General features: G+C 37.2%; 1 protein-coding gene across 3 annotated transcripts in view; it reads right to left on the minus strand.

Moving 5' to 3' along the window:
* The window catches only part of CNTN5 (contactin 5), a 680,570-nt gene that overhangs the window by 68,362 nt on the left and 588,251 nt on the right, over positions 1–23,957 (minus strand). For all 3 annotated transcript variants that reach the window (XM_014966120.1, XM_014966118.1, XM_014966119.1), the window contains exon 14: positions 2,757–2,884. In XM_014966120.1, coding sequence (XP_014821606.1) covers positions 2,757–2,884 — 128 coding nt within the window. The remainder of the gene's footprint in view (positions 1–2,756; positions 2,885–23,957) is intronic.

Genomic DNA, 23,957 nt, shown 5'->3' on the forward strand with positions numbered 1-23,957 from the left:
TTCCTTCCAGAAAGAGCCCACACTTCCCTTAATGTTCCTTTTATCACCTACATACCTATAGAAGCTTTTCTTGTTGCCCTTAACATCCCTGGCCAGATTGAATTCTATCAGGGCTTTAGATTTCCTAACATGATTCCTGGGTGCTCAATTTCTCTGTATTTCTCCCAGCGTGTCTGTCTGCTTCTACCCTCTGCAGGATTCCTTTTTGTGTTTGAGCTTGTCCAGGAGCATCTTGTTCATCCATGAAGGGCTCCTGGTGTTTTTGCCCAGTGTTCTCTTTGGGTGCATTGCTGCAGAGCTTGGAGGAGGTGATTATTATTATTATTATTAACCAGCTTCCTTGGGCCCCTCTTCCCTTCAAGGCTTTATCCCATGGTACTTTAACAAGCAGATCCCTGAACAGTCCTAAATCTGCTCTCCTAAAGTCGAGGGCAGCCAGCTTACTGTGCACTCTCCTCATAAAGATGTTGAACAGCATCATCTCATGGTCACTGCAGGCCAGGCTGCCATAGAGGTTGACATTCCCCACCAGCCCTTCCTTGTTGGTGAGAACAAGGTCCAGCATGGCATCTCTCCTCATTTGCTCCTCTGTCACTTGGAGAAGGAAGTTATCATTGCCACAGTCCAGGAACCTCCTGGATTGCTTATGCCCTACTGTGTTACCCCTCCAACAGATATTGAGATATCCCCTGCCTGTTCTTCCTGAAGAACTTGTATCCTTCTATTCCAATGCTCCCATCCCATCATGTCTCCATGCCAATAAGATCATAGCCCTGCAGCTGTGCCCACATTGTGCTCACATCTCTATCTCCTCTTGTTTATTCCCCATGCTATGTGCATTTGCATAGAGGCATTAAGTTGGACCCCTGATGAAGCTGACTTACTGGCTGGCATGGTTGGTACTCTCTTATGCTGCACTCTAGGTGCTTTCTTGCTGATCTGTGATCCTTTTCCAGGCTCTAGGCATCTATTACTGTATTGGTATTACAGTGGTAGGAGTGGGATGGATTGAGGTTCCCCTCCCCTGGTGACTCTAGTTTAAAGTCCTCTTCACCAGCTTGGTATGCCTCTGACCAAAGGTGCTCTTCCTCTTCTCTGACAAGTGGACCTCATTAGTCCCCAGTAGACCAGGTTTCTCAAAGTGAGTCCCATGATCTAAGCAGCCAAACACCTGGCTGTGACACTACCCCTGGAGCCATTTCTCGATTTGCGAGATTAGACTGGTTCTTTCAACCTCCTTCGATTTGACTGGGAAGACAAATGAAAAATCTACCTGCACCCCAGAGTCCCTGACCACTGCTCCCAGGGCTCTGTAATCCTTCTTGATATTCCTCAGGCTGCTCCTGGCTGTATCGCTAGTGTTCATGCGGAACAGCAACAGATAATAGTCACGAGAACTGCACAAGGCTTGGTAGTGTCTTGGTGATATCCCTGATACAAGCCCCAGGTAAGCAGAAGATCTCTATAGAGAGTGCCTCAGGTCAGCAAATGTGTGCCTCTGTACCTCTCAGAAGAGAGTAGCCTACTAATATCACCAGTCACCTTTTCTTAGTTGTGCAGGTTGCTATTCGAGGAGCAGATCAGGTTGCCTTACTCAGCACCAGCACGTCTCCTGGTGCAATGGGTCCTTCACAGAATCACAGGATGATATGGGGTTGAAAGGGACCTCTGGAGATCATCTAGTCCAACCTCTTTGCCAAAGTAGGTCCTCTTAGAGCAGGTTGCACAGGAATGTGTCCAGGTAGGTTTTGAATGCCTGTTTGAATGTCTCCACAACCTCTCTGGGCAGCCTGTTCCAATGCTCTCCCACGCTCAAAGTGAAGAAATTCCTCCTCATGTTTAGATGGAACTTCTTGTGTTCAAGATTGTAGCCATTTCCTCTTGTCCTGTCACTGGGCACCCCAAAGTAGGTCCTCTTAGAGCAGGTTGCACAGGAATGTGTCCAGGTAGGTTTTGAATGCCTGTTTGAATGTCTCCACAACCTCTCTGGGCAGCCTGTTCCAATGCTCTCCCACCCTCAAAGTGAAGAAATTCCTCCTCATGTTTAGATGGAACTTCTTGTGTTCAAGATTGTAGCCATTTCCTCTTGTCCTGTCACTGGGCACCGCTGAAAAAAGACTGGTCCCTTCCTCTTGACACTCATCCTTTAAATACTTATAAGCATTGATCAGATCCCCCCTTCAGCCTTCTCTTCTCTAGACTAAAAAGATACAAGTCCCTCAGCCTGTCCTCATAAGAGAGATGCTCCAGGCTCTTCATCGTCTTTGTAGCCCTCTTCTGCACCCTCTCCAGCAGTTCCTTGTCGTTCTTCAGCTGTCCTTTGCTCTTCACTCTACAGAGTGGTGAAGCGGTTGTGCAAGAGCACCTCAGGCTTTAGGGGAAGTCTCTTCCTTCTGCTTATCCTTGCTGTCACAAGTCTCCATTCTTCTGTATTGATACCCCCTTTCCTCCTCTCCACCCCCCTCCCCCCGCCCCCTGCTTCTGTGTGTGCCAACATGGGAGATTTTACTTTTAGAATTATTTATCATCAGAGAGATTTAATATATATATTGAGTCTTCTAATATATGTCTACAATATAATAGCTGGACTATGCAATCTGATGGAGGAACACAATGTTTTGAGCCCCTCCTAGTTTGTTGGAAATGTTTTTTTTTCTGCCTGTAAAATGCTCTTGTATGATTGGCTGGGGATTCTAAGCAATAATTAGATATTAGTAAAGAGAAATCATCATTATAATAGAAGTATTTTTTCATACCTTTAACAGATACTGATGCAACGATTTCTGCAGATCCAAATACATTTACACCTTGGCATAAGTACCGTCCTTCATCAGACTTGGAAGCATTCACAATTCGCAGACTCCCATGTGGAAGAATAGTTATCCTGAAAGGAATAAATACAAAAATATATAAATATTTCTCCCACCCTAACAGCTGAATTCCACGATGACATCTTGAACTAATAAATAAGTTCAAGAACTAATAAATAAGATTGAGGACTTCTGCCTCTGGAGCAAGGGATGATGAAGATGATTGAATTCTCTTCTGTTTTAAAACTGTTATAATAAACCCATTTTATTTCTTTTCCTTCCTTAATTCAAAAAGTTTCAGGGAGGCATCAGTGGATTAGTATCCTTTGACACTTATCAGTGCTGAGTTTTAATGAACCTTTTGTAAGAAGTAAAAAAGGTGAATTTTCATAATTTGTCTTTAAAGTTTCACTGCTGTATTATTGTCAAATCACATTTCAATATCAAGTACAGGCTATTCAATTTAGAAAAAAATGACCTTAAAAATCAAACCTGAGAAGAATGGGAAGTAAAATTTAAAAGAGGACTAGAAAAACCATAAAATTAATTGTATCTGGTCAAAATATCATTTATGGCATCATGACACAATGTAGCATAGGTACTTAAACAATTTCTGCTTTTTTGTAGTTCAGCTTTGATTTTTTTTCTTTGGTCTTGTATGATTGCAGCTCCACTACATGTCTAGGTAAGTAACGTCACTGAAGCATACTCATGAGCAAAGTTTTTCAACCATTTACATTCAGGAGTTTCAGATTTTAGCTTTTCTTATACAGTATTGATCATAAAGCCCATGAAGCTACATAGAGGTGAAAATTAACACATTTTTGCTGTTCTAAAGTGACAAAGTCCCTGTAGTTATATGTCAAATCTGCAGATCTAGAAGAGCAGTAAATAATCATTGCTCCCTTCCTGACAAAGAACTACAAGCATAAATGGAACACGACAACTCTTACATGGCATTTAAGCCAAGCTCTACTTGCAGATGTTGTATATTCTTTCCCAGGTTGGTTAGTTGGTTACTCTCTCAAAGGATACAGGGAATGTAGATTGGAAACCTCCAGCAGATACTCCTCAACAATTGCTTTTAGGCATCACGTAGAAGTAGAGGGGGAGATGAAGGAGTGCTTGATTCTACGGTATTTTGAAAATAATACAAGGCCTCTTTGTGTTAGAGGAAGAATCTAACTAATCAGGTGGGTGGTGCTTCACCAGCAATGGTTGGACTTTTAGATATGCCTCCCCAGAGAGGGCTTTCTATCTGTTAATATAGTGACTAGCACTCCTTCTGTTGGGAGTCCTCTATTGAGGCTATGATCAGAAATCATGGGTGGTACAATGTTGTGGTTTACCAATGTTGTGGTTTACTCTTTAGAATTACTTAAGCAGGAGTAAGGCGCTTTGATCATCCTGATTAACAGGTCTGTGTTTTGTTATTCAGCAGCCAAAAAAAGGGAAAGAATTCCTTTTCTAGGCTAAGTATGTTGATATGCGAAGTTGAGATACCTCTGGTTTAAACTAGGAGTGATTTACTAAAGGGTAGAGATTTAATAATGTGCTCAAACTAAATCACTAATATGAGTCTGCATATCTTTTTTTCTTTTTTAAATAACAATACCTCCCATTCTCTGACTGTTTGTGAAAAATGTTTTTTTATTATCTGAGGTTTATAAACATTGTGGTGGAGAAAACTGAATTTCATTCCAGTGAAAAATGTACTCCCATTTACTTTGGATGTGAAACCACTCTGCTCTCAGCAGAGAGATGGAAGAAAATAATAGCTTCAAAAGGGAATGGGGCAGAGGAAGGACATGTCAACTCTCAAATTCCCTAGTGAAATTTGATGATATATCTCCCATCTTTTTCTAAACAAATATTTATCAGTATTTGAGTCACATTATTTGTCTAAAGGTAATTCTAGAGAAAACATAATTATGTTAAGCAATTGCCTTTGTATCAGAGTTTTGAGGTTTTGGGGTTTTTTCCAACAAATAAGAAGGCCTGAAATTTTGTTATGATACGTCACACCTTTGAAGGAGCAATCTGCTTTAGGAACTGTCAGGGATGTAAGCTTCCTTCCTTTCCTTTTGGTGTAAGTTTTGTTTTCCTATCAAGATGCTCTGTGATCAGTACTCTGAGGACATCATACCATTAGTATGACAATAGCCTTTGCGGAACAGTAATAGTTTTCATCAATATCCTGTCAGCATCAGACAACAGAAAGGACACTCTTACAGTGTTTACAAATTATAAAAGCTTATACGCAGTGTATAAGTCCTGAGATAAAACTGTTTTTCATTCTGAGCTTGGAGGAAAAGAAAGTTAGATGCATATGGAAGATTATCTAATGAATCTTACACATATTATCAGCTACATTTCTATTTAGCTAAAAGCTCTTGCTATCCATGAGGAAAAGAATAATCGCTCAATCAAAGGAATTGCAAACACATTTGCTGGTGAATTATTTGGCTCAGAAATTGATACTTTCCTTAAAATGCCTAACATTCATCTGTTCTCCCGTTTTTTGTGTTTGGGAAAAAGCCAGAGGCTGGTTATGATGGAAACTGAAATGCTTTATTTATTCGCATAACACTTGCTGCACACAGCAGGAACATAGACTTCTCCTACCTCCCTACCCATATCTCTCGGTCATGGAGAGACCACCTCCGTAGTATGTCTACATATTTTAATAAGAAAATACCATATCAAAGCGTTTTTTAGCTTCATAAATAAAAGGAAAGCAAAGAGAGAAGAAATAGGGTTGAGGTAGGGTTAAGGATAATTCAGGAAAAAACCCCACTAAATTACTAACTTATTAAAAACCAAGGGAAGGATGATGATAATAGATGAATGCATAGAGGAAGGATGGATGAGACAACAAGGTGATAGTTTGGAAATTATTGTATGTAAGTATAAGAAAAACTCATTGTAACCACATGAAGGAGATAGATGTTATTCAGTCAAGCACTCTGGAAAAATTGGTACACGAGCTTAGTGTGTTTGTAGCAAAGAGTTTTCACTTCTCTAATAACACAGAGAAAAAGAGATGAGTGTTGATGTCTTAGAGTCAATAAGCATGTTGACTTAAGATAAATAGCAACAAAGGTTTTTAGCAGGAATGACTATGAAAAAATAACCAAGATACGACAGCAAATGGACATGAGATAAAATTCAAAATGATTTAATTGAAGTACACTGAATGAGACTAAATTGTCATAATATTTAATAGGAAGAAAAATTTTCTAGATAAAATAAATACAGATTTGGTCTTCCACAGGTTTCAAGCACATTTTTCATGTTGAAATTCACATGACTGGTTAAACAGATTTGATTCAGCAGAAGAGAAAAACATTTTTTTTTTGAAAGAGAAATAATTCTTTGAGCTATTGCTTTATTTTTCATAATGACCAGGATACAAAAAGAAGGATGCTAGAAATTTGATGAAATAAACACTTCATTGCCACAGAATGTCCGTATGCTAAACAGGAGGTCTTTGACGACTGCTGAGCATCAGACTCATAGAAAAGCAGTGAATGTGACTCTGAACTAACAGCACTATGCAGCAAAGGCAAATGTAACCGTAGAATACATCAGATACCAACCTGCACTGTTGAAGTATTAATACATAAAGTTCTGAGGAAATATAATGTGGAATATAGAATGGTTTTGATCATCTGTATTCAGAAAAATTAATTCTAATCAAGCTGATACTCGGGAGGATCATCAGAATGACCAGGGAGGAAAGAAAACCTTTCATTCCAGAAGTTGTAAAATGGAAGCTAAAGTATCAGCATGTGAGGTGAGTTTCTATTTTACATGTTAATTCATGTATCTTGTCAGTAGAGCCAGTGGAGCTTCTATTAACAGCAAAATTATTAAGAAGTCTGATTCACCTTGTGGGCATCTACACTCGGGTAACTGAACTGAAACTGAATCTCACCCTCAAATCTTGATTTAGCTCCCCAGACATAAATGCCTGTTATGACCTGACGTTATTTGAGGGACAAAACACTAGCTGCTGTTCACATCAAGAGCGTGATTTGGAAATTAATTTCCTCATTTTCCCCACTTGCTGTGGCTTCGCTTTGTAAAATAAAGCAGTCTGAGTGCATGAAATATACTGCAAGAGATGCTTGAGGAGTGCATTGCTTTTCAGGTACAAATGTGCATCCAGTCTGTGGAATGGAACTGGGAGTATTCCAAAGAGAAAATCACAATTAAGCAGTGTGGGCAGTTTCAATTTTTTGCTCCTCTTATTGATCCTTACTACCTGCTCACGTAGAAATAGCTGTAAGATATCCACCTGTACAGGTCTGACAAATGTGATACGACCTATGAGAGGACTTAACTGCTTATGGCAAGGACACAGAGGTTTACAGCAGGTGCAAGTGTGTCTTTCTGGAGCCAGGATGACAGTGTGGGGACTTTCAAAGGGCAGCAGGAGTTTGTTTGGGGATAGCTGACTCAAGCCCACAGTGTAACTTTAGAGACCAAAGAATTAAGGGAAAGTCTGCTAATGATGGTGGTGGTGAGCATCAAGTGTGAAGCTGGTCATTGAACTTGAACCTGCTCTCTCAGAAATCAATTAACCACAAGCTTCACTGCATACTGTATGCCTATGAAACTAAAGAACCCAACAAATTAATAATGAAAAGAGTTAAATTAAAATAGAATGTGAATTTAAAAGTGTATCTGATATCTGTGGGTAGTATGTTTTTCCAGTATGATTTTATCTGAAATAGTTCAGCTGTTGGATGCCGAGCCTGCAATGCCTGTCATTTTCTTGCTTACAATATCAGCAAATTTGGAAAAGCATATTAGTAATATTTCTATAAGGTCAATTTTGTTAATGGCAGCATAACCCAGTAAACTAGATTGAGAATTGTTACAAAACCACATGAATGAGAGTGTAAATTTTGTTCTTTAAGGCTTACATTGGAAGGCTGCAAAATACTCAGTAATTATAGTTTTCAGACAATATTGTCAAGTGATTATTTTCACTGAAAAAATATTTGCAAAGTATTCAAAGCTATTGTTCAGAAGTCACTCTTAAGATTCTTTGTACATTGATTTAAAGAAAAATGCATTAGCTCACACAGATCAATCATTTAATCTTTTTTTTTTCCTCTTCTACCAATAAAGTATGCACCAGGGAGAGTAAGATCCCTTATACAGAACGTGCTGTTTTACCTGGAAGGATGAAAGTTCATACTGTTTGCATATGGAATGTTGATTTGAACAGAAAAGTGCTCTCTGAGACCAAGGGTCTGCTGAGCAGCTGATGGATGGAAATTAACCTCATAGGAAATGCTGGATCTTTGCTTATAGATGGTGTTTGGAAGTCCTTTATTTGGCAGTCAGAAATGCCTTCTCTTAATCAGTATTGACTGACAGGGAGGTAAGGAAAAGTGCTAATGGAGATGAACAAGGTGGAAGGTCTCCACAAATGTGAATGACGAAATTCAGGTTCCTTTAGGTTTCATGTGATTTTGAGAAGAGTACTGAGTAGACTATGATACTTAAGAGTTGCTCATATGGGGAGTATTCTTTATTTTACAGTATTTTGGTTAAAAAGTAGCAAGCTTTCTCCTTCCTGCTGTTTTATGCACAGAAAACTTATGAGAGTGACCGTAATCTTTGGCCTATTTTGAGGGGAAGGATAAAGAAGTAGGAAATACAGTCTCAGTTTTCAGTTGTTATTTACAGCCAGTAGAGGACACGCTGGTTTATATGGTGGAAATTCTCACCTCTTTTTATCATCAGGAACAGTTTTACCTTGACCCACCAGGGCCAGGACGTGCATTTGTTCTTCCTATCACATGTAAAATCAGTGAGCAGAGACTTCCATCAAGATTAAGATAATGAGAAGAGGAAACTCTAATTTTCATTCTGTTGCATCATTCATAGCAGATTCTCACAAAGATGTCTTGATGTTGTGGCAAGAAATTGTTTAAAAATTATGCAATGGACCCTGGAGTCTGGATGCTGAAGGAGCTGAGCAGTTGAGGCAGTAAAAGCGACTATTGCTACACAGCCCTCAGGATTTTACTGAGGATTTGTAGCAGAGGCAGTTACGCAGAGTCTGCGTATTAATAGAAATGAATGCCAGACAGCTTAGAATTCGAGCCTTATATTCTTTATATAACAATTACAAAGTAAGAAAAGATGGAAGTCAGTTGTACGGTCATTATTGGCGGGGAGGAAGAATTAGCAATAAGTAGTTTGATTATGCTGTACACACTTTCACATTTCTCTGTTTTCAGTTCTTTTTTTTTGGTATGTGTTGTATTTTGACTTTATCTTTCATATAAAAGTCAATTTTTAGAGGACTTTAGAAAAATAATCACAGCAACCAGGGAAGCGTTACAGTTAACTAAAAGCTTTTCAAACTTTAACACCTAGTAACTATGTAAAAGAAAAGTGTAAGTTATTGAAGTGGTTAGAAATTTCTCATTGGGGTCTAAAACCAGGAGTATGAAATTTGTTTGTCTGCATGTTGGAAATAAGGACGTTAAAAACGCAAATGGAGAGAAGCTGCACTGACTCATTTAGCCTGTGGTGCCTCACAGTGTTCTGATCTGAGCATCTGTCATTCCACATTAGCTTGGGTATGGGAACTGTCAGTATCCTTTAATGTAGATTACAAGGAATCAGGACAACTATTTGTAAATACTTGAAACCTTTATTTCTCCTTGAATAGCTGTGGGCTCTGTCATTTCCCCTTGCTTTCTCTTGCTCCTTCATGTACAAACCTCTAACTCTCACAGAAAATGGGTATGAGTTATTGCTATAGTAAAACCACTTATGTAAGCAGAATGCCATCTACTTTATATAAATTTTTAATATTATCCTAGATAGAGCCTTTCTATATAAATATTGTTGACCTAATTAGAAAAAGACTGTGTTTGGCCCAGTCCTTTGGCAAAACACAAAATTATTTGGATTTTCTTCACTTCAGATTTTCAAAAATTTTGTGCAATTCCTGTGTGTGATATCTTACATCATTGGAATAAGCTAAGAGTTATTATTAATGTGCCACAAACTACTTCCAGCCCTATTTAAGCTAATCTATGCAAACTGTCTTAGGGCACTTTTTTTCAAACGAGCCACAACCGAGTCTCTTGTTTTGTCCTTGCTGTTTGCTGAACAGTAACATTTGTGCATGAAAATACAGAGCTCTCGCCAGTGCAAATGGTGTTGACACACGTAAATATAATTTCAAGTGACTGACGCTGAAAGTAATTTTTTTTTTAGCTTCTGTTCTAAGCACAGGGAGTAAGTATGATTTCTTCAGTGTTGCCGAGCAGCGAAGGTTGGAAATGACCAATATGTCAGAATTAACACCGTCTCTTGGAGCATTTTTCTCTGTATAAGTAGGCTGGTCATTACTGGTTTTAACCATGCTTGGCACTGTGACTTTACTCAGACCAGTACTTACGCACATAGTTTGCTTTCAAGACTCTGTTAATAGCTTAAATGTCAATGATGATATACAAGTCCTAAAATTTAAACATCTGTTAAGGTATTATACTGAATCAGATCCTAACTATGAATGAAGCAGAGGTTTTAGTCATTAATCTATTATCTACAGAAATTAAACAAACCATAGGACTTTTAAATTGCTGTATGTTTTCCCTGGTACACTCAAATAAGAAAGATTAGTGGGTACATTTTGAAAATTTAGCATCACTTTGCTAATTGACACCTTACCATTCTGCTCAAATATTTTGCTCCAAAATGTGTGTGTTCTTCTGTAAAGAAGAAAAACTCAAAGAATTCCTCAGAAGATATCTCAGGGTAAGTGTCCCAGAGGGCAGGAAAGGCCATTTAAGCTCTTTTCTGCTCTGTATTGTAGCCAAAAAGATCTTTTAAAATCTTTTATAAAATATGTCAGGTTTATATGTCTCCAAACATGAAGAAATTATTCTAAAATGATTAAAATATTCTTATATATTTTTTACAATCTATATTGTGTTCTTGCTGTAATTAAAATTAAAATTTATTTTAATATTTTAAATAATTAAATTTATTTCCTCTTCTTTTTACACACCATTTCAGTGTCAGAAATATTCTTTTACTTAGAAAATATTCCTGCTTTTCAAGGAAAAGACTTTTATCACAATAATTTTTTCCATGTTCCTAAGTGACAGCAATGAATTATTAACTTATTCTCTTTTTCTCAGAAGCTTTAGAAATAACAAAGTGCTTGTAGGACTTCATAATTCCCTCAGGAAAAGAAAAATGCATAGGAAAACTTTAGTTACTTTTAGGTATTTCCATGTTTCACTTGTTAGCTAGAAAAGCAACCTTAATACTCAAAGGCAGACTTGGTATGCAAGAGGTAAAATTCAAATAGATCAAGTGCTCAAGGGGCAGTTCTTCAGCCAGGGTAAAATGACAGAATTTCATTCAACTACATGGATCTATTTTGATTTATCCTAGATGAAGATACAGCAGAAACCAGCCAAACTGTGCTATGCTTCAAGTGTTAACATTAACTTCATCAATATAATATGAACGGCAGAAACTTTAATTTCATTGAAATGAGGTTCTTGTAAATTTAAGACTGTTAATTAGCTGTTTACATGGTAAGTTTTTGTATGCTCAGGGCAGCAGTCATCTAGGTAAAGCGTTATTATTGTAAGCTGTGTAATAACGTCCAGTCAGACGGAACCTACTTTCCAATGTTGATTCATGTTCTATAGCAACGCTACTGGAATATTAACTGCAAGTGGCATTTCCATGTAACACCGCAATGAAATTTAATCTTTTCCACCTCCCTGAAAACTTTTGTTAGAGAAATTGTTACTGCTTTCATATGAATAGAAGAGTTCAGTAGATTAGGACAATTGACCAATCTGCTTGATAGAACAGACCTCACCCCTGAGGCCAACGGAATGAGGTTCAACAAGGCTAAATGCCAGGTCCTGCACCTTGGTCACAACAACCCCATGTAGCACTACAGGCTTGGGGCAGAGTGGCTGGAGAGCTGCCTGGCAGAAAAGGACCTGGGGGTGTTGGACAAGAGGAATGGCCTCAAGTTGTGCCAGGGGAGGTTCAGACTGGATATTAGGAAAAATTTTACACTGAAAGAGCTATTCAGCATTGGAATGGGCTGCCCAGGGAAGTCGTTGAGTCAGCATCCCTGGAGGTATTTAAAAGACGGGTAGACGTAGTGCTTAGTGACACCGTTTAGTGATGATTTTTGTCAGTGTTTGGATGATGGTTGTAATAGATCTTAAAGGTCCCTTCCAACCTAGACAATTCTATGATTCTATGATTCTGAAATGTGAGAAGTGAGTGTGCACACCTGATAAGCAACCTTCCCTCTCTTGTCCCATGATGCCTTGATCCAGCTTTGTGATATAGTGATATTAGCTATAGATTTTTACATTGTTTGCATCCAACACACTTTCTGACTGCATCCTCGATGAGTAGTGGACTTAAAAGTCAGGACTTCTTGTGAACACGTGGTTCTTTATGAAGCTATTGGTGCAAGCTGAGGATTCAGAAACCCCTGTTATGAATAGCAGTGCAGACTAGAGACTGTACTGTTTCTGAAACACATACAAAATTATCACAGGAACATTTAATCTGGAAGACAGTTTTTCTAGAATACTACCTTGTTTCTTATAACTGACAATTCTCTCTAATTATGTTTCTCTTTTGATAGTAAACCCATGAGTTATTGATCTTACTGACAGGGTTTTGAAATGTTTAAACTTTTATGAGGAGTTAGAAAAATATATCTGTTTAAGCTTTTATGAGGAGTTAGAAAAATATATCTAACTAAACTGTAAAGCTGACTACATTAACTTTCTTACATTTTTTGAAAGAACCAGTCTGACCTGTGGATACAGACATCTTGCAGGAAGGGGAGACAATCAGTTCAGTGGAGATGCAGTTTAAAAGCATTTGCTCAGCACAAAAATAATTCAAGACTGTAGGATCTGTAAATGGGATTTTGACCATAATGGACCATGATCTTATTTAGATCAGTTTTCATGTCAGTTGAGTTCATTTTGCATTCTGGAAGAGCATCTGGGACTATGGCTGCAAAGCAGGGTAAAAACAAAATCTATTTTTGTCTGGTGTCACAAGGTGAAATACAGTCTTTTAACTGGGAAAAGGCAGTTAAAGACATATGTGTTCCCTCCAGAAAACTGTATTGCCACTAACACTAAGGGTGAAAAGGGTACAGAGTTTTTACTGAAAAACAATCTATTGATTTGAGTTGTTTGAACCTTAAAAGCTTTAGTTTAATTTGGAACACCTTCCATTTTAGCCATAACTTAAAAGATTTTGATTACAAGCTGTAACAACACTTCAGTAATGATACAAGGGAAAAAATCCAGTGACTGGATCTGTGCTACTCTGCTCTCAAAGATGTTTCTTGCTTTAGAGTGGGGTGCCCCATCCTGCACAGTGAGATGTTCACAGACGTCTTTGTGAGGAACACTCTGTGTGAAAAACAGGGTGCCCTCGGGCTCAGCCCATTTTGCTTTATGCACAAACCATCCATGCACAGCCTCTGCCTACTGTCTCAATGTCGGTATTGCTTTTGCAATGATGGCAAGTTGTGGTAGTCACACATTCTGGAGAGGACTAGGGAGCCAGCAAGAACCAGTGAGAGGCAGTTGGGGAGGTGATGCAACTGCTTATGTCGTGATGCTGGATGCCCACATCAGTTTGAGGATTTGTATTGCTCTTGTATTGCTCTTGCTGCTGCCAGACACAAGCTCTCTGATGGATGGGATGTAGTGCTCCTGAGCTTATATTTATTTATCATGGTAAGTCTGGGTACACATCATTACACGCCATGGTGAGATTTTATACTCCCAGGTGGTACAGATGATCAGTTGTGGATTGCTAATTTCAAGATATAAACTGTCATGGTTGTGGCGTTACAGCAGAAATTGACAGCAGGCATTGGAAAGGATCCCATATTGGCCTAGAGGCAGCAGTAAATGGTTGTGGGGCATCAGCTGTACAGCCACTTACAGGCTGGTGGCACAGCAGCTGTACAATCATTCTAAGGTCTCTGCTACTGTAATCGTAGTGGAAAAATAATGCCAAAAACTGGCTCTTGTTTGCTATTTGAGAGACTCAAAGCATCATCGAGGCACTCATGTGGCACACAACTCAAAGACTTCCTGTCTCTCTTTATACCAACGGCCTTAATAAATATGCATCATCTCTCAGCAGCACTGAAACAAGAATTTGGTACTTCTTCAGTGACATAATCTTCTCTGTTTTCCTGAATTCTATTTGCTTTCTCCAACCTTTATTTCTCCTCAATCTTTCTTCCATAATTTCTTTTCCTGCACTAAACAGCATGCAATGGTCTTCTTAACTGTTGCCCCACATCTCTTCTTCCCTAACGTTACCTATGAAGTGCATTATCAATGATAATGGCATGGAGCTAGGAACACACAGTATAGAACATATGGATGATAAAGCTACTGTGTCACCAGGGATTACCCACTGCCAGATGTGGAGTTGTGTCATATAATTGTATAGATATAGTAATCAGAAAAAACCCCCATTTAATAAATTTATCTAACCGTAGCAAGCTCCCTTCTCAGGATGGCAGAGAAGAATACTGAATCATCACCATAATTTTTTTCTGTAGCCATTCAAAAGTACTTTGAGCTCTTTTAATGACTTTACTTGTATATTCTGAATCTATTAAACCAGGTGACTATTTCCCAGGGACCTGGCAAGGCTAAGATAAGGTTCTAAAGCCAGTAGTGTGAATGTGTTCTTAAAGCAGATAGTGACAGATGGCATCAGTTTTGCCTGTCATTTTGTAGTTCACTATGTCAGTATCTCTTTTTCCCTCTCTTCTGAGGTCTGGGAACAGACACAGAAGGGATCAGAAGCGATGAAAAGAAAGATATTTTTCCTAGGGATACAGAGAGGACTACATACAGAGTTTCTTGAAACCTGATGAAAGTTTGTTGAACTAAGAGCAAACCTGAAGGGAAGGATGAGCCTTCCAAGGACACAGTGGATGGGGATAATCCGTTTATAGCTTCACTTTTCTGTCGCCAAGTTTGCTTCATTTAAAAAATGTTCTTCTTCTAAGAAAACATAGCTCCTGTGGTTCAAATATTTTTGGTGCTTTAGGGGTGCTCACTTTGATGAAAAGTTGCAGACAAATTCTTAAAACTCTGTATGACTCATGCTCCTGTCACACTTATGTTTATTTCTGCTGAACTGAGATTACACTTGTAACCTCATCCATAAGTTTTTCTTCAATTTTTGAGTGTTTGAACTTGCAACCTTTGCAGTGCTCTTCACATAGTTGCTTGAATATGATTATAGTACTATTTATGAACTGCACAAAAGTAGACAAATGTAAAGACCAAATGACCTTTCTTCCAATTCAAGATTTCATAGCTTCTTCAAGGGAAAATCAGCAAAAGTAAAGACCTTTTTTATAAGATGATTTTATTTACTGCTTTTATTGAAAGTGAAAACCTAAACTGACACTTAGCAGCAGCACTGTGGAAGGGAAAACAGTAAGATGGAGTCTTTGCTACAAGGATCAGGTTAAAGCATCCTTTTGAGAGTGGGGTGTAGTTTAGAACCTAAAAAGGTGGGGGGGTGAGGGGGATTGACTTTAATAAGACTTAACATGTGATACCCCAAAATTTCTGTATATTCAAGGTGCTGTTTGACAGGTTTTTCTGTACATTCAAGGTGCTGTTTGACAGGTTTTGTCCATTTATTTATGGACATTTATAAAGCATTCCAACCTCTGGGCTTATCTTTATTGCGCAGATATTTTGATTTATAACTCCAAATATCAAATATAATGAGATTCCTACTCAAATGCAAACTGTTACTATGAATTGGGAGACATTTGAGGTAAAGGAAATTAGCTCAATTCAGCATCTTTTTATTACTTAGTAACATTACCTTTTTGAGTCCTCTACTACTGACCTTCCACAACTATCCTTCAGAAAAGTGGCTTTTCAATATTGAAAGGCAGCTTATAAGAAAGATGGAGTATGACATTTTAATAGGACCTGTACTAATAGGACAAGGGATAATGGTTTTAAAACAGAAGAGGTTAGATTCAGATTGGATATAAGGAAGAAATTTTTTACAATGAGGGTGGTAAAACACTGGAGCAGATTGCTCAAAGAGGTGGTAGATGCAACATCCATAGAAACATTCAAGGTCAGGTTGGATCAGGCTTTAAGCAACCTGATCTAGTTGAGGGTAGAATCATAGGATCATTAAGGTTGGAAAAGACACTTAAGATCATCAAGTTCAACCATAAACAATGGCTGGATGATACCCCTGCTTATTGCAGGAGGGTTGGACTAGCTGACCTTTAAAGGTACCTTCTGACACAATCCATTCTATGATTATATGAAACTAGGAACAGCTAGTAAAAAGAAGAAAACAGACTTACTTTAATGACAATGTAAAGGGCCATGGGATTTGTCTCATACAAAAGGAGACACAACAAATGCAGAATCAATGCCCAGCAATTTCTGTGTAGCTACTTTTGTAATCCAAGCAGGGAAGACACGTTCTATGCCTGTAGTCGGTAGCAGAACAAATGGACAGACTGCCTCTTCAGTTGTTCAGCAGTGACACAAGCAGTAGATAAATCAGTTTGTTAATCAGTTTGTCCTACTGCTAAACATGAAATAAGTATGGATTTGCAGTAATTATCCTCGCACAGGGGACATTAGTAATCACTATACCTGTGTGAAGAGTTTGGGACCTCTGAGTCATTTATGAACCATGGTCCATTGACTGTTCTTTCATAGACTACTGTTTCTACCTAATTGGGATTTGCATCTAAAAGCTTTTTTTGGTGAGACTGGAATTAATTGTATTTATAATTTGTCTCTACACATTCGGTATTTATTTAATCAACAAAGAAAATATAGTCTAAATCAGTAAGCAGGTCTTACCTCAGAGTTTGATGACTGTTAAACAAAGGAATTCATTTAGAGGGAGATTATTGCCATCCTTGCAAAGATATGCAAATATCAGTGAAGGTACAGGAAAACTTTCTTATTACTTTCTAAGCAGTTTCACGCAAGGACCAGGCAGCACTTTCATGAGTTTTGCACAGGGAGGATAGCAGATATTAGAAAAGAGTGGGGAAGGACAATTTGGAATGGAGAATTCTTTTGCAGCCTGTGCTTTGTCAGGAGGAATTCCAGCTCTTTTTCTGAACTGTTCTAAAATTTGGGCACTGTGATTCAAAAGTCACAATCAGGTTGTAAACTAACAAGAGTATCAATGTCTAAGTAGTTTTGAAATTATCAAAGAATAAAGTGCTACACACTAGAGCCCTTAGGCAATAGTATCATAAAAAAAATAAAAACCAAAGGGTGAGATGAAAGATTCCCGTTCACTTTGACTATAAAGGAACCTTATAGCTGCAAGCTATCACCACATCTTCTACAATTGTTTTCATCTCAAAACGAGAATGTTTATATTGTTGATATCATACATCATTATAAATTCAAAGCCCAAAGTTCACCAGAAAGCAATGGTTTTTGAATCAAGATACAGGTTTAATCCCATTAGACATTTTTCTGATCTGCTTTCACATCTGATGGTTTTAAGATACATTGTTTGAGATCTTGGTCATGCCCAGCTATGCTTTAATTTTTACAGTTTGATAAGTTTTTCATTTTCTTGTCTTTCTTAGGTTGGCTTTAATGTAATTCTATTTTTTCCCTTTAAGGATGAAAATCATCTAACTCTAAGGATACTTACAGAAGGTTAGTCTGTCCAGAAACACAAATTAGTCACAAAACCTTTGGTTCTGCTTTGCTTCTGCTTTGACTATAGAAAACTAATCAGGATGTAGGCAGCACAGAAGCCTAACAGACAACTGGAGACATTCATTTCCATGTTCATCTTTTGGGGTGGATACATTATGAAGGAAATTTTTGGCTGATGCTCTGCCTGAATTTCATACCCAATCAGAATTCGGGAGTCCACTAGTTGCTTCTTCATTATCACAAGAAACATGTACACTGCCAAGAAATTCTTGGATGTGACACTGGCCTTGCACTGTATTCTTAGCTGTGATGGTACAAATGTGCATTTCAAATATAAATTAGATTGGTTTCCTTTCCATATCTGTTAACAACTTGCATGATGGAAAATGAGACAATATTCCAGGATAATATTCTAGTACTAGATTATTAAGGTTTAGATGATATTCTAGTACTCTAGAGATAATATTCTGGTAGCTAACTCCATAGAATTAGCCACGGTTGTGGAAGGTTCAAATTTGCTAGAGGATATTATCTTTTTCCCCCAAATTTCCAGAATTCCATGGGTTTTGAAAAAAAAATTTTAAGCATATTTCAAATTGAATATGTTAAAAAAATGGTTTAAATTTTCAACTTTCTACACCTCTAGACATATTAAAAATGTAAAATATCCATGTTCTGGAACACTGTAAGACCCAAAGTACAGTTTAGACATTCAATCAAAGTACTCACAATGAGAATAGCATGAATGGAAAAGAATAAAGTTTGTGATCAAAGATTGGGACATTAAAAATTGATTTTGTAGGTTTTATCTGACCAAATTTTGTAGCAAGTAAAAAAATTGACTTCCAAATAAATAATACCAAGCCTTACCTCCTTCACTTTATAATTTATTTTATTAATCTATATTTCTATGTATGGAAACTTTTTAATATAATTCATAGCTGCTTGAACAGAAATATTAAAATGCCATTGGAATATTATTTTCATGTGCAAAAGGTCACCTGTTGGGCAAAAATCTCTATCTTCATCAGAAAATATCAAATATTAGAAACTTAAAAGGATTCAATTTAGATTAAGCCTGTGTTCATTGGGATTTACAGACTGCATCTTGTTTCATTCAAGGCAATACTCCTCTCTCTAATTACTTTATTATAAAATTACCATTTTCATCTTTGTAAATGCCAAATGAATTAATCACCATGTCTAAACAATGAATATCTTGGCAATTAAATAACGACTTGCATTTCACTGTATGTTGTTACACTAGTTCAGGGTCTTTATGTTGCGACACCAGTCATAAGATTCTATTTAATTTGATTTAATTAGTATGAAACTGTTAAAATGAAATTCACAAATGCAGAAATTCAATTTAAAGGTTCATATGCCTGATCAAAGACAACTAAGACATAGATAACTGCACTTGAGAACAAATCTGCTTAAAATGGAAACAGGGTGGATTTCTAAAAATATCTTGCAAAGCAGGAGTACATTTAATCCAAATTTACTATTTTCAGCTCTGGAATTTATGGAGGAACTGTGCATTTTTTTAATAGATGAAACAACAGTTTCTAACTTCTAGTGTAACTGGATTTTACTTTGTCAATCCACAATCACTTTCAATCATTTTCCACCATAAATTTGAGCCAGATGAAGAATGGACATTTCCACCCAATTAGCCAAAACTCAATATTAAGAGTTTATGAGAGTATTATGTTTTTATTGGCTTTCCAATGGCATGGGAGGACAGACTGCTTAATCACCCAAAGTTTACTAAGACTTAAGTTATTTTTTTAAACAATTCTGAATCAGCAGATTGTTTTTGTGCTCATTTCAGTGTTTTCTTACATAGCTTCAGCATGTTTGGTTTCAGAGCAAGCAATCTAAAAGCTGATTTATTTTCTTGTGGATCACACCCATAGGAGGAACTTCTGCAAAGCAACAAAATTTGGCCAGTGTAGGACACAGAGTAGGCTCTATCACTTTCCTGTGCATTTGACAGACTTTCTAGTCTTAACAGAATAGGTTTGAACTCAGTGCATATAGAGATTGAAATGACTCATGTATCACAGCACAGGAATTTGGATGTATATATCTATTATTTAAAATCAATATGTTAACATAAAAGAAAAATTATTTAATTTTAACCTACTAATAGAATTTTCCCCGAATGCATGCTTTCAGATTTGATGTACGATTAAGAGGGAAGTCTTCTCAGTAACAGCTCAAATATCTTAATTCATTAATGTAATAACCACTTCCAGTTTTTCTTTTATCTACTAGTTTTTGACACAGACACTTCCTCAGTTTCAAACTGGTGAAACACTGACAATTAAACCACTGGCATAACATCACTTTTTCAGCATTGCAACAAGTTCAATATTATAGTTCTATTATAAAAGAACTTGATATGTAAAATGTCTGCAATACGTACAAGGAATGGAGCAGAATCGAGCACAGGCAAGTAGCACACTGGTAATGCATTTACTTGAGTGCTACAGACTGCTCTGTGGCTCTCAGGAACTGGACAATCACTCTGTTAATGAATATATCAATCTAGTTCTGGGTTGTTGTCGTAGACACTTGATTACTTTTGATATTACAGAAAGCTCTGCTTCCAGCCCCCTGTGTTTCTTTTTTAATGTATATCTAAGGGAATTCCTTAATGTTACTTTTAGGAGGAAGTGCAAAATATTTCCCTTTTGACCCTACCCATTTAAACAAAGTTGGTATTACATCTGTAGTTCACCTGGACCACATGCGTGGCATCCTGCTTCTATTTAATATCTTGGCATTAGAGCTTGAACTCAGTGCATATGCCCTGGAAAAACTTCTGGTACAAAAACATTATGATCTTCATGTCCTTTACTGTCTTTCTACCAAATAAGGAATACTGTCAAATATTGTTTGCAATCCAGCATGTGGCAACAGCAGCACCTGGATCTATTTCACAGAATTATAGAATGATATGGGGTTGGAATGGACCTCTGGAGATCATCTTGTCCAACCCCCCTGCCAGAGCACGTCCACCTAGAGCAGGTTGTACAGGAATATATCCAGGCAGGTTTTGAATGTGTCCAGAGATGGAGACTCCACCACCTCCCTGGGCAGCCTGTTCCAGTGCTCTGCCACCCTCAAAGTGAAGAAATTCCTCCTCCTTGTAATAACTATTAATCTGAAACAATTCAACAGCTGACCAATGTTCAGAGACTCACGAGTTTGGAAGACAAAAATGACGAAGCTCTTGCAGTAGCTGGCTGTAGATCTAGAAAGTAATGACAAAACTTTATTTGATTTTCATCTGTATTCTTTGGCTAACAAAAGATAGTCCTTTTTCTTTCTCTTGCCTTATTTCTATCCTGAGACCTTCATTATGCAGCAACTCTGGATTAAAAACTCAGTCATGCAATAACTAAAAATATCCCACAATACTTTCATAACTTTTTGTAAAAAGTATATTGTTTTTTCTTAGTTTTCTTTTCATTAGCATATTAAAGACAACATATAAAACCCATCTATTTTCTCATTTAAACCAACAAAATCTTATGCACTTTATTATAAAGAAGAGAAAGAAGATAGCGATTGAGTTTGCTGTCATTCTGAGTTTTAAATATTTTAATTAATGCACGTGTATGGGGTGTGATCATAGAAATAAATTTCTACATTTATTAAACATATTTTTATGTTGATAAAGCACTGAAGCATTTTGATTTCAAGGTAGCTGTTTAGTTCAAGCTCAAAATAAGAGGACAAGAATTTGTTTCCAGATATCCAATACCTTCAACGCACAGATGAGTAAGAGCTGTAGTATTGCATAAGAAATAAAAAAATACCACTGTTAGAAACTGATGAAGTGTATGCTCAAACATGAATATAGAAGTGTAATCCTCGTCTATTATTTTGAATAAAAAATAAGAAGTACTATTCAAAGACTAAGCAACCTAATTCAAATTCCCAGCAGTGGTGTGTAGATGATTTTGCCAGATCCAGCTGAGTAAACTGAATAAATCATTTCTATAAAGTTAACTCAGTAACAGAGAAATCTGTGGTACAGAACAGTGTATTTATAACTGCACAGATAATGGTGACAAATAAGTCACATACTGAAATCAAATAAATCACAAGCAATAATGAACCAGGGACTAAATCTTATAGCACATTAAGGAATAAATCCAACAAAGTGGACGAAATGCCATTATGTTAGACATAATTGAACTGAATCCAAACAAGTGACATGAGCCCAAAAGGCCAGAGCTAATAACAACATGTTGTGAAAAGAAAAGGTGCAGAAACATCAGGAAAAGGTACCTATCGCTTCTAGATTGGATCTGTACAAAGCACTCATTAGCAAATGTGAATTGCTCTGTTTCTCTTCCTCACTTTCTGTAATTTCTAAATCTAGATGTGTATTTAAGTATCACAGAGCTCTTAAAAAAGAGAATATCTTTCAAAATTGACAATTAATGAAAATTCTATTATCACTCATTTATCACTCTATTATCACTCAAACCAATACTCAAAGCTGGGTATGTGATTATTTATGTTTATAAAATGTACAAGATCACCCATATTATTGTTTTTTTTTCTGAAGTCTCAGAAATTAGAACATGCATGTTACAAATTTGTGTAGTAACTTAAAATCCTTCTGATATATATAGTTAAATCCCACCCTGCTGGAGTCAGCTGGATTTTTTTGGATAGCCATTGTACAGCACATACAAAAAAGGGAATAAAAAATTAAGAGGAAACATAAAATGAAAAAGAAAAAAGAAAGAATAAAGGTTAAAAAAAAACCCAAGAAAAATAAAGAAGAAAAACAAAAGAAGAAAGAAGAAAAAAAGTAAATAAAAAGTAATTTTCAAGTGCAGATTTCCATGCATTGGTCAAGGAAGATGTCCTGGGTGTGACTAGATTTAGACAAGGCTGGGCATGTCGGTGACAGTCTTACTTGCAGGTCCAAGGCTGCCATTGCTCCTTCATCAGCTTTCAACAATTTATCTCCTTTTGAAGTTTTGGGAATTCATGTTCCCATCTCAGTAGTGCAGGTTGTCTATGCTTTTTCAACACTACACGGGTGTCAGGGACTCAGAAAAAGCATGAGAATATTATGCGCAGCCAGTGACAGCTTGCTTTTCCCTTGCTGCCACCTGAATTCATGGGAATGTACCCCTGCCACGTGCTCTCATGCAAAAGACAGATGGCCCAAAACCCCCTTGAACCAACAGGTAATGGTTACACTCATGTAACAGCAAATAAGATACTTCAACTTATTTTTTGTTTTGTAAGTTGTTTCTATTAGTTTACCTTTTGCTTTTTACTTGTCTCCGTTAATAAAAATGCCTAGAAGAAATCTAAAACCTGAAGTCCAAGTGTGACTTGGACACACAGTATACTTGCTCTGTACTGAACAGGAGACACCTGTCAAAAGCTTGTACACCAATGCAAGCTGGTGATGATGTAACATTTGAAAACCACTCCATTAAAACTAACACTAGTATTCTTAAACTTTAATAGGAAACAAAAATATATAAGTAGGAACATCTTAGCCAGGTTTGAGTGCAGCTTTGCTTTTTGGTGTCCTAACACAGTAGCAGGACAGCTGGGACAGCTGTAGAGTATATTCTGAAGGTGAAGGAAAGAAGGTTAGATTTGTGGGTTTTTTTACCAACTGCTTTCTTGTTTAATTCATTATTCCCCTTTTGAAACTTATTTCATCTTTGACTGCCTGGGAGGGGTGTAACGCTTCCTCTGAATTCATGGGTACTGGCCTCTTAAACATAAAGGACAGGTTGAAAAGCATTTCAAAAGAGAAATAAATGCACAGTTTGCAGTTCAGGAAGCAGTGGTGGGCTAAAATGAAGAATTTTAGAGCAAACCAAAGACTGCTCACAGACAGCTGATAGATGGGAAGACTGGCATTTATGCTGTACTATGTTTACCTGTAAATATGAAGAAGGAAAAAAAGGATTGGGACCCTCTATGAGAAGTTTAAGAACATCTGTCCAAACTTAGTTCTCATTCATGCATTTAATATGACTGTCATATCTTGAAATTTTCTCTGACTTCTGATACTAAAAACCATAAAGGGAAAACACACTGTTATTACCTCCCTCACCAGCCAGTGCTATTTGTATGAATTGTGCACTATCTAGGTGTGAATCCTCTCCTAAAAAAAAAAATAAAGAATTGTTTTGTGCCATTCTAAAACCCTGTCTTGGACTTTCTGTTCCTTCCCACCCCCCAAAAAAGAAAAGACTCAATAAAACACTGAATTCAGATCTTTTTCTTTTCAAAGTATGCTTATACGGTACAGAAGTCTGTAACTTTGCCACAGCTATCGTTAAACAATGTTGGTAGAAACAGCACATGCTATGCAAAAACAAACTGCAAA

Source organism: Calidris pugnax, unplaced genomic scaffold, assembly GCF_001431845.1.
Source record: "Calidris pugnax isolate Ruff unplaced genomic scaffold, ASM143184v1 scaffold20, whole genome shotgun sequence".
Taxonomy (NCBI): Eukaryota; Metazoa; Chordata; class Aves; order Charadriiformes; family Scolopacidae; genus Calidris; species Calidris pugnax.